This window comes from Rattus norvegicus, chromosome 7 (assembly GCF_021556685.1).
Source record: "Rattus norvegicus strain SHRSP/BbbUtx chromosome 7, alternate assembly SHRSP_T2T, whole genome shotgun sequence".
Classification (NCBI taxonomy): Eukaryota; Metazoa; Chordata; class Mammalia; order Rodentia; family Muridae; genus Rattus; species Rattus norvegicus.
This window is the reverse complement of record NC_141540.1, coordinates 123,304,418-123,315,800: the sequence shown is the minus strand read 5'-3', so window position 1 is coordinate 123,315,800 and position 11,383 is coordinate 123,304,418. Positions and strand designations below refer to the sequence as shown.

General features: G+C 54.1%; 1 protein-coding gene and 1 long non-coding RNA gene across 2 annotated transcripts; one reads left to right on the top strand and one right to left on the bottom strand.

Moving 5' to 3' along the window:
- Positions 1–353: 353 nt before the first annotated feature.
- Positions 354–1,408, bottom strand: LOC148004894 (uncharacterized). Its single transcript, XR_015625806.1, has 2 exons — positions 1,369–1,408; positions 354–1,286 (listed from the first exon to the last, which is right to left on the bottom strand). It is a non-coding gene; the product is annotated as an uncharacterized LOC148004894 (long non-coding RNA).
- A 1,622-nt stretch (positions 1,409–3,030) lies between these two features.
- Positions 3,031–5,482, top strand: Tnfrsf13c (TNF receptor superfamily member 13C). Its single transcript, NM_001431971.1, is given in 3 exon segments — positions 3,031–3,204; positions 3,473–3,676; positions 4,147–5,482. Coding segments are annotated over 3 exon segments (528 nt in total). The 5' UTR covers positions 3,031–3,059; the 3' UTR covers positions 4,326–5,482.
- The last annotated feature ends 5,901 nt before the right edge of the window (positions 5,483–11,383 follow it).

Here is an 11,383-nt window from a genome sequence, read left to right as displayed (position 1 = left end):
CTTCTGACCTCTGAGGGTGTACCTACACACACTGCACACAGACGTATACTCAGACACACATGCCTATAAAGTTAGTATTAAAAAGTAAACAAGTAGCCTGGTGGTGGTGGTGCACACCTTTAGTCCCAGTGCTCCGGAGGCAGAGGCAGATAAACCTCTGAGTTCAAGGCCAGCCTGGTCTACATAGGGAGTTTCAGGATAGCCAGAGCTGCACAGAGAACCCCTGTCTCAAAAAGAAAAAAAGAATTAACAATACATTGAGGTGTAGCCTAGCACTTCCTGCACCAGTGTGCTCTCTTTCCCCTTCCCCCTCTCTCCTGCTCCTGGTCTTGTTCTCTCTGGATCTCTGGGTCTTTTTTTTTTTTAATTTAAAGATTTATTTATTTATTATATGAGTGCACTGTAGCTGTCTTCAGACACACCAGAAGAGGACATCAGATCCCATTACAGATGGTTGTGAGCCACCATGTGGTTGCTGGGATTTGAACTCAGGACCTCTGGAAGAGCAGTCAGTGCTCTTAACCGCTGAGCCATCTCTCCAGCCCCATCTCTGGGTCTTGTGTATCCCAGGATGAACTCCTCAAACCCATTATGCAGCCAAAGGATAACCTTGGCCTTCTGGGCTCCCAGGTCCCCGGTGCCATGCTGAGACACAGGTGTATTCCAGTACCCTAGTCATTGCAGTGCTGGGACTGGAACCCAGAGCTTTGCGCGTGCTAGGCAAACGTTCTACCAACGGAGTGACGCCATTAGTCCCCAAATCTCTCTTCTTAACCGTTGAAACGAAACCGTCCAAGTAGAGATTCAAGGACCACCACAGCCTCTGCCCCCACCCCACCTCAGAGGTTCAAGTGAAAATGTCTGGCTGAGGTCAGGCACCTGGACACACCACAGACAAGAATCCCACAGGCCTCCCTCGGCTGCCTCTAGCTTTGCCTGGCGCCTGTCTCCATTGGACCCGTAGGAAATGCCTGACAATCATTTGTGTCAAGTGACTAATTTTGCGCCCGTCCTTCCAGACATCAAACCTCCCTCTCTGGCTGAGGCGAAGGACTTTGTAGTTGTGACTGTGAGTGCCAGCCCTCTTGCTTGATACCCCGAGATGACCTCTGTCTGCTGTCAGAACCGGAACAGCTAGGGATCTTCTGTAGTGAAGTAACTCCTGCTTGCAGGCTGGCTTCCTGGCTGTTATCCTGGCCCTGGGTTCCCACAAGCCTCAGTCCATTCAGCTCCAGTGCCCGACACAAAAGCTGGGATGCCTGGTGCATAGGCAGGACTCCATGGCCCTAAGAGTGACAAGTAACAGCAGCCCAGTTAGTGACAGAGGTAGGTGTGGGCAGAGGGTTGTGGCGAAGTTTCTAGTCTTACCTTCATGCCTCTGTCCTATGAGAAAGGAAGGGCTGTCCCTGCCCTGGCTCCTCTCCATACCCTCCCCCTCCCCCCACAGCCCCATACACCCACACTAACACCCACCCCACCCCCCAGACCCCACTTCTCCTTTGCAGCTACCCTGACGCCTACACCTTCCTGCTGTGGAGTTTCTGGCCCATAGGCAAGGGGATGGACAGGCAATGGGCCAGAACCCCTAGATTGGCTGGGTCCTCAGGATCTCCTCTTGCCAATTCTAATCCCCTCACCCTATGATCAGCTCTGCATCATCCCCTAGTCTGGACCAGAGCACCTGCCTCTGTGCCTCTCCACCCAGTCTCCGACCTGAAGCAGCCAAAGGGCCCTTCCCACTAAAGTGCAGGGCAGAGAGAGACACACACTCAAAACACATGAGGTCTCCTCCATGCCAGGCCTCACACTCTGGCTGGACCCCATCCGTCCATAACAAAGGTGCTCTCCCCTCTTGCCCAGCATCCCACAGCAGTGACTAGGTCTGTTTCCAGTATGTGTAGCCCAGAGGCCATGTTTCCCCATCCCTTGAATCTGTTAAAGACATCCCTAGGTCACTAACCCTGAGAGCTCAGAGGTCTGTATGACCTACCATGAGGTCCACCAGGAAACTCCAAGCCCCAGGTCCTAGCTGACAGCTCCTCTGGCATTTTCCAGCCCAAGACCCCTGGGGAGGAGGCTGCGTATATCCAAGACCCAGAGAGCTTTGTGTGACTGAGGCTGGGTCTGAGAGATGCTGATGAGAGACAGGTGGGAGAGAACACGGGTGGATGGGTGCCAGAACCTGATACAGCAGGGGCCTGGCAAGGCTCAGATGTGAACAAGTTCATGCCCTAGGAAAGGAACTGGGGAACAGGGAGGTCCCTTGCTAATCCGCAGGGCTCCACTTGCTGAAAGTTTGTGTGGCTCCCTAGCATCCTGCTCTACCAGAGCCCAAGCCTTCTGCTATTCCAGCCTGTCCCACAGGTCACAGGTCACCTTAGCCTCCCCATCTATGACACCAGGCTCTGCCGACACTGGCCCCTTGTCTTCACCTCTCTACCAACTCCATGGCATTTTGTCAGTTAAACCTTCCTGTTACTGTTGTTGGTGATGACTTGCGTTGGTGGTCCTCAGGCCCCACACCTTACCCACTCCTGTGGAGTCCAGGGTGGCGAGGACAGGCAGTGTGCAAGGATATGGAGGACTAGAGGGCAGTGAGACTAGGAAGTCTTTTATAGGTGTTCCTCCACTGTGGCCATTCTGCCAGGCCACTCAAGACTGTTGATGTCTCGACATTGGGCAGAGCAGGAAGCAGGAGGGACTTGGAGGCAGAGAGTTAGTGGAAACAATTGGTCTTAGTGAGGCACAGCAGCAGGGGCCTGGGGAGGGTAGGTGACTGCAGGGTCCCTCTGCTGTCCAAGAGCAGGCTCTAGTGTGACATCCTCCCAACCCCCAGCGCAGAGGATGCTCAGCTGTCTGTCGTGTCTGCTGTGACAGTTGAGTGGTTTAATGCAGGAACTACAGGTGAAAGAGGTCTGGGGTTCCAGGCGAGGTCGCAGCTCCACCCCAGTGGTCCCACCCCAGCAGGCAAGGGCGGGGCGGAGGATGCTGCGTCGCGGTTTCATTCTAGACCAGAGAGACCCAGAGCCCAGACTGTCCCAGCTGCATGCGGCGGCGACATGGGCGTCAGGAGGCTCCGGGTCAGAAGCCGGAGGAGCCGGGACAGCCCGGTGTCCACCCAGTGCAATCAGACTGAGTGCTTCGACCCTCTGGTGCGAAACTGCGTGTCCTGTGAGCTCTTCTACACGCCGGAAACTAGACATGGTAAGCAAAGGCATGGGGATAGGCGTGACCTGTCCCGAGGTCTCCAGCCTACCAGGCGTGCTCCTCTGCTGACCCTGGAACCAGCGGGCCCCCTCCCCCATGGCCCTCACTGTTAGCCTCTCCCTCTTCCTCTCCCTGTCTCCCTCCCAGCCCCTCATCCCCTCATCCCCTCACCTCCCATCCCCTCACCCCTTCATTCCCTCACCCCCTCATCCCCTCATCCCCTCATCCCCTCATCCCCTCATCCCCTCATCCCCTCTACCAACAGCAAGCAGCCTGGAGCCCGGGACAGCTCTGCAGCCTCAGGAGGGCTCCGGGCTGAGACCCGATGTGGCGCTGCTCTTCGGTGCCCCCGCGCTCCTGGGACTGGTGCTGGCACTGACCCTGGTGGGTCTGGTGAGTCTGGTGGGCTGGAGGTGGCGGCAACAGCGCAGGACAGCCTCCTTGGACACTTCCGAAGGAGTCCAGCAAGGTGAGAACTGCATCTTGGGGAGTGTAAGGGCGGCTGTGGTGTGGAGGCCGCAACCCTTTGGTGATTAAGAGAGGTCAGAACGAGGACACAGGACTGAGGGAGTCCTGGAGTTGACTATGAGGCTGTCATAAAGCAGGGAGTACAGCACAGCCCAAACCTTAATCCAAGCAAGAGGATCCAGAGCCCAAGAAGAGATGTTTGGGATGAAGGTGTCTGCCCTGCCCTTGGAGAACCCAAGGGCCCTGATCCTAGGTTATGCCCAGTGGGCTGACCAGACACCCCTCTTCCAATGTTTAGAGTCCCTCACCTTTCATCAAGTCTCTGGACTCAGCACTTCCTGTCTTGAAGACTTGTCATGTGCTGTCCCACTTCCTCCTCCTAGGGCTGTCCCAGAGGAAGCTTCTAGAACAGGCGTTGGGGGCGTGGGATTCAATCCTGATCTTTCTTACCTGGTCCTTCTCCCACCCCAGAGTCCCTGGAAAATGTCTTTGTACCCCCCTCGGAAACCCTTCATGCCTCAGCTCCTAACTGGCCTCCATTCAAAGAAGATGCAGACAACATCCTGTCGTGCCACAGCATCCCAGTGCCAGCCACAGAACTGGGCTCCACTGAGCTGGTGACCACCAAGACAGCTGGCCCTGAGCAGTAGCAGCAGCGGAGAAGCCCAGGGAGCCCTACTGGGCTCATGGACTTTCACCCAACAGCTTGGAAAAGAAAAGAATTCAACCCTTCAGTGATGGAGACCTTTACCTGGGGCTGAACCCAGCAGAACCAGACACTACAGGCCACAGGCTCCCACCCGCAGGAGATTGTTTCCGTGTTAGCTTTGGGCTTGAGAACATTCCATTTTTGAGGTCGTTTTTTTAAGTTTGTGTGCCTTCCGATGGTTGGGTAGGCTTAAGTGCTGAATATTAATCTCTTTAATGAGTCAGAGACTGGAAACGAAAATCTCTTTCTAAAAATTTTGGATGACGGACTGGAGACGTGGCTCAGCAGTTAAGTATATGTGCCGTCCTAGAAGAGAACTCCAGTTGTTCAGTTCCCCAGCACTCATATCTGGCCGCTGAAAACCACCCGTAACTCAGCCCCAGGAATATCCTTGTCTGTAAAGGAACCAGCTCTCACAGCTCCAGTTTGTACACACACACACACACACACACACACACACACACACACACACACACACTTTTACAAGTTATCAAATATAAGATGGGCATGAATGGTGGCACAGGCCTTTAATCCCAACACTGGGAGGCAGAGGCAGGCAGATCTCTGAGTTGGAGGCCATCCTGGTCTACATAGCGAGTTCCAGGCTAACCAGCGCTATATGGTGAGACCAGGTCTCCAAATGATACCAAAACTGAAATCTTTTTAAATTCTGATTTTTTTCCCTTTATTATTATTATTTTTAAATTCATCTCACGGTGTTTAGAAGTGGTATACTTGGATGGTGACTAAGATGAGGTCAAGCCATCAGGACCAAGCCCCCAAGATACAAAGAGAGACAAGAGACAATGAACACGCCCCCTCCCGCCGCGTGATGGGCTGTGCCAACTCTGGACTTCACCAGACAGAGGGCAATCATCAGATGCCGGCCCTCGAACCTGAAGAGCTGTAAGCTAAAATCAATCTCATTCCTTCATAAAGTTACTCAGCCTTGGGCGTTTCGTTACAGTAATATAAAACTGACTAACACAGGCGCTATGAGTAAGAGGTTTTTTCCTTTCAGCTGGGGGCGGGGAAGGTACTGTTAAACCAAAATTAATCTAAATAAAGAAAGGCTGTGGGGAAGATGCATAATCTGTACCTGGGTGCTGTGTTTTTTTAATTCCTGCTGTGGGCGCTGTTCTGCTTTGAAGCAGCTGCTGATGGTCGTTGGGCTGTGGTATTTAGTACAAGATTCTCTGTAATTTTATCTTTCACTGTACTGGGGACCAGACCCATGCTACACAGCACTCCACAGTGAGCTACACCCTAGTTGTAAGATCAGTTTTCAGAATAAGCGGGGAGTAGAGGAGAGGCCTGGGCAGAGTAGTGCTGAGTCTCTGGTGTCTGTAACCCATGGATTTCTTTGACCGAGTCTGCCAGGACATGTAAGATGCCATCTTCACCATGATGGCTGTTTCTAGAGACCTGTGATTCATAGGCGGAGGTCTGTAGTCTCGGGTTGGAGTCTAAATGGAAGCTGATGGAACATCCTGGTGGTAATCTTTCTCAGAGGCCAGCTGGAGGCCACTATGAGCAGTGCGCTGGGCAGTGACCTATGCAGCAACTCCCTCACAGAGAGGCCAAGGCAGGCCTGGGGCTCTGCAGCAGGCCGAGCTCAGATCCTTTGTGCTCTTTCTGTGAACCGTTCTCCCCTTGAGCTGGGCTTTCTTGGCCTAGCTTGTGCTGACCCGAGGCTCGACCACCCCTGTGGAAGCTGCCCCCCAACCCCCGACAGTGAGGCTCTTGGCTCTGAAGCTACCAATTCTCTCTATCTAGTTCCTGGGGTACATTGCACACTCAGAGGGAGCCATCATGCCTCCTGCCTGCCCTCTTCCTCACAGGGAAGCCAAACTTTAGCTTGTATAGGAAGGGAATCAGAAGTGGACCCATTCTGCGGGGTCTTGTCTGAATCCTGGCCCTGCCTTCCAGTCCCTCTGAACTCACCACAGCTGCCTGGCAACACTTGGCTTTCCCGCACACTCCCTTTCTAGCTTAGAAAATGGTACCCAGTGGCAGTTAGAGCCTCCAGGACCTGAACATTCATTTCTAAGATGCCCCTCTCTCCAGGGGTCAGGCGAGGAGTAGGGTGAGATCGAATGACAACGGTAGGTGACACAGGCATCAGTCAGGCCATTGCTGTCCACTCTAGCCTGGGGCTGGTGGAGTCTGAACTGTCCCTGGCCACCTGGCTATAACCAGGGTCTAGGCTCTGGGGGTGAAAAAAGCTAGTGAAACCCCCATGGGGCCCTGACATACAAACCTTTGGCACCCCTCCATCCCAGCTAAGCCTCTGGCTGGTACATGGTTTCCCTCAGTCTCAGTTTCTTTTGAGAAATGGGGGATGGGTACAAAGTTCTCTCTCTGGTCTTCGGCCAATAAAGGAGAAGAGTGGGAAGGAACCTGAGAGAAGTCACACACACGTCCCCATTTCATAGTGAGGACACCGAAGACCAGGCCGTGAGAGAACCTGGCATCGTCTTTGTCATAATTAAGAAGGGAGCTCTTTGGGAAAGGCAGGAAAAGCAATTGGAGGGGGAAAAGGAGTGGGGACACTACCCCCCCACACACAGTGGGGACACTACCCCCCCCACAGTGGGGACACTACCCCCCCACACACACACACACAAGGGCTGTACTGCCAGACAGTGAAATTAGCACTCCCTACTCCCACCTCCCCCACCCCCTTCCTCCTTGTCATAGGTGTTACTTTCTGAGGGGTCCTTGTCCATTCTGCACTTCATCTCCCTAACAATGGCTGGAAGTGGGAAGGGACTCATGTCTGGTTAAAACAATTAGTAAAACCTAAATCAAGGGACTCTTTTGCATGTGAGCTGAAAGGGTCATCGTGATGTCCTCAGTGGAGGCTGAGGAGAGCTGGCCGTGGCCCAGAGAGGACCAGCCTCTGTGTATGCTGTCATCTATAATGTCAGCTATAACCGTACTTGAAAGTCCCATCTCGGGTCAAAGACAGCTCTCGGAGTAAAGGTGCTTGCTGCCAATCCTGGAAACCCAAAAGTGATCCCAGACCCACGTGGAGGAAAGAGAGTCCTGACTCTTGTAAGCTCCCATAAGCTGTAACTCCGCTAGTGTACACTGCCCCCCTCCCCCAGCTTTTTCCTTCCAAGTTCCATCGTGAAAGTCACATTCAGTAGGTTTCTGTCTTTAAACACTCCCAGTTGGGCTTTTTGACGCTTGTCAAGTTTTCCACCTGAGCATCTGGTCCCTTGAAGGCTCTGCTGGTGTCACAGGCACAGAGCAAGCACTTCCTTTCTGCAAAACCTCAAGTGGTGTCTTTTTCCAGAAGGACCAAAGGGACAATGGCCTTGACCTTTCTTTCCCCTTTTTCTTTTTTTTTTTTCCGGAGCTGGGGACTGAACCCAGGGCCTTGCGCTTCCTAGGCAAGCGCTCTACCACTGAGCTAAATCCCCAACCCCGGCCTTGACCTTTCTAATGACCTCTGTAGGGGGCACGACCTTCCTGAGAGTTGAGATGATCTCACACCGGTAAGAGTAGCTCTGAGACACAAATCACAATGAGTGATGGGCGGAGCTTAACTGGGGTTCCTGCCCCTTCCTGGTATGCATACCCAAGGGGGTGGGAGTCGCCCACCCAAGCTTGGTCCTTTCCTTTGGATGGTCTGGTTTCCCCAAGGTCCCCAGGGACTAACAGGTGGGGGCAGAGGGCTGAAGTCTCAGTTCCTTTTGGTGTTTCCTGCAGGCCGTTTTCACTTCCTGCCTGGCAGCTCCAGGGTTGGGGGCTCAAGGTGGAGGTGGGGGCCCACTAGAGAGGCCAGAGGGGAAGCCCTGCCGACCACCACAAATACACATACACACCTCTTGTCAGCAAGGATGGACCAGACAGTACTGTCCTTAGCAGTTGGTAGCATTTTTCAAGGCCTGCTTCTATATCTCCCAGCTGGGGCTCCTGGCTGGGGATGTGGCTGGGTCGGTAGAATGCTTGCCTAGATGCTTGGAGATCTTAGTCCCACGTCCAGCACAGTACAAAACGTGGCACAGTGGCTCACACACGTAATCCCAGCATTTGGGAACGGACGCAGGAAGATCAGGAGTTCAAGATCACACTCAGCTACATATCCAGTTCAGGGGCCCGTGTCTTTTAAAAACAAAAACAGCCTCTAAAGATTACCCAGCTCTCACGGTCCTCCCAGGACTCGGCAGAGTGAAGCAGGCAGTGGGGAGGGGCGGGACGGGATGGATCCCCAAGCTTTAGAGAATCTGGGAAAATTCAGCATCTCCCCGGTGGGAGAAAGTCTATCGGTGCAGGTCAGGAGGTCAAGGCCTTGACTACTAGCTGTTAGGTCGGAAAGATGGGGCGGGGTGGGCCTGGGGCGGAGCCAAGGAGAGGCGGGGTTGAGGGGCTGGTCAGGTTGCAAAAGGGGTGTGGCCAGAGGCAAGTTCAAGGGTGCAGACTGATAAAAGACTGGTGGAGTAGGAGAAAACTGTAACTGGTTTTTGTTTTTGTTGTTTGTTTGTTTGTTGAGACGCGATCCCATGTAGTTCAGGCTGGTCTCGAATGGCTCTGAACTCTTACAAGTGATGGTGTTCGCTGCCACACCAGGCTTTTTTTTTTTTCCTTTTTTTCTTTTCGTGGTGTTGAGGATAGAATTCCTGTGCACACTAGGCAAGCTCTCTACTGCTGAAGCTATAAACATCTAGTTCTTTGTATGAGGGGTCTTTGGGGGCCTTCAGGTAGCTGCAGCTAGAGCAAGAGGGGCCTGGATGTGTGGAATCACACACTTTAGAAGGCTGTACAAGGGCTGGGGATTTAGCTCAGTGGTAGAGCGCTTACCTAGGAAGCGCAAGGCCCTGGGTTCGGTCCCCAGCTCCGAAAAAAAAGAACCAAAAAAAAAAAAAAAAAAGGCTGTACAAATAAGGGAGATCAGGACACGCCCACAGCCCACGTTATGAGCTGACTGGGCGTTACCCCCAGACATGGGCAGCATGGACCAATAGGACTTCCCTGACCTGGTGGCTGCCCTGTCTGACCTCCACCAGCCCTCTCTCACCGGCTCTGGCCTCTAGGGGAATCCTGAAGGGGGATTAACACGGTGGGTGCAAACAGGGAGAGGGGTTACCAGAACAAGGTGGGCGGAGGTCAGGATACAGTATGCCGATTGGGGCTGGCAGGCTGAGTCGCAGCGCCCAGCCCCCCCCCCCCCCCAATCTTGCTGCTCCCTTGAGACCTCAGGAGCCTGGTCGCCCCCTCCCTCCCACAGGCAGCTGGAGCCTGAGTCACGAGCTGCCTCTCTCAGGAGACAAAGGCAGCCCAGGGCCCTCCCTCCAGACCCCCTCCTGGTGCCAGCATCTGCACTAGCAGGGAGTCTGACATCCCTAGACTCTCTGGAGGAAATAGAAGACACAGAGCTTAGGAGTCACCTTCTGACTTGAGTGGCACCTGATGTCACTGTCTTCTGCAGGGGCGCTCCCAGGTGGTTTGCCTAGGCTTTCCAGTTGGGGCCTTTTGGCTTCTCCTTGTAGCTGGGTGAAAACTGCTAGTTGCCCATCTTGCTGATGAGAAAACTAGGGTCTAGAAAGATGGATGGGCCCTCACAGATTAGGGATGGTAACAGGTCCACAGTGAACAGGGATGTCTTCAGGACAGGAAACGGGAGAAGCCACTGAAGGGAGGCCTTCGGCACTGACTGCTCATGTACAAGTCTTGGGGAAGAAGCACCTCCCCAGGACAGTGGGGGATTCTAGCGCTGGCAAAGGTAGGCTTGGGCCTCATAGCATGGCTCCAGGCCAGACCCTGGTTCTTTTTGGCTTTGTGCCATCCATAACAAGCCACTTCCCTCACTCCTGTTCTTACGTTTCTGTCTAGTAAATTCCACACCTTCCTGTCCACAACTGTACGGAGCAACAGCCCTACCATCTAAGATGCAGACACGGAGGCCCAACACTTGCTTTTGCTAATGTCCGCAGAGTTTCAGGAGCCCCCAGGCTCCCACAGCCAGAGTTAGGCAGGGAAATGCCCATGCAAGCCCATAGTGCAAGTGCAGTGACGGCCCTGAGCGTCACCCTTGCCCCCGGTGTGCACTCTATCATTCACACCCAGGAGGACACCCTGACACCACCTGCACACTCGCACACTCACACACTCAGCTGCCAGCACTGGGAGCTGGGGGCGGGGCGGGTGCCCTTCAGGCAGACACTCGGCTCCTCTTGCCCGCCCCGTGGGGCTCACTGCAGATGCCAGGGGTTATTTTAAGCCTGGATCAATGGACGATTTTTTGGTGACACAGGCTTGGGAGGGGAAGAGACAGGGGGCGGGCGCCCTAGAGCTTTGCTGTGCTCAGAGGCCCTGGGGTCCAGGATAAAGGGGTCTCACCTTCACTGGACTGCATTGTCTCTAGACCCCCTAGGCCAGCTCTCAGCCTCATATCAGCTGCGTGGAGGGTTAGATCCCAGGACAAAGACAAGTTGTGTCTTACAGCGACTCTTCCCCTGCTGCTCCTCACCCCAAGACCATGTGTCTATACAGACAGGCATCTAGGGTTTGGCACAGACCCTGTAGTTGTTGGCACCTGCGGTTGTTGGCTCACCGTGGAACCCACAGAACCAGGCTATGGTTGGGAGAGACCTGGGGATGGGGTGAGGTGCAGTCCCTGCACGGGAAGGGGAGTCAGTCCCTTCACTGGAGCAATGGAACCACCACAGGTCAACAAGGGGTCATTGCTGAGCAAATGCCAAGACAATAGGGGGAAGAGAAGACCCCAGAAGAGCTGCAACCATGGGAGACTCTCTGGACAAGGGAGATGTTGCAGTTCCAGAGGTTGGGGTGGAGAGAGGGCACCCTCAGAATCCCTCCAAACCCCGATGACATAGACGTGGTGTGACAGAAGGACAGGAGTCTAATGTCCACAGCACGGTTGGTGGTGAATATTTCCATCCTTAGAAAAGCCAGGGAGGGAAGCACAGAAAGACGCCGTGTCAGAAAGCACAGCTCCGAAGTTCTGATCAGAGCCACAAAGCCCCAACT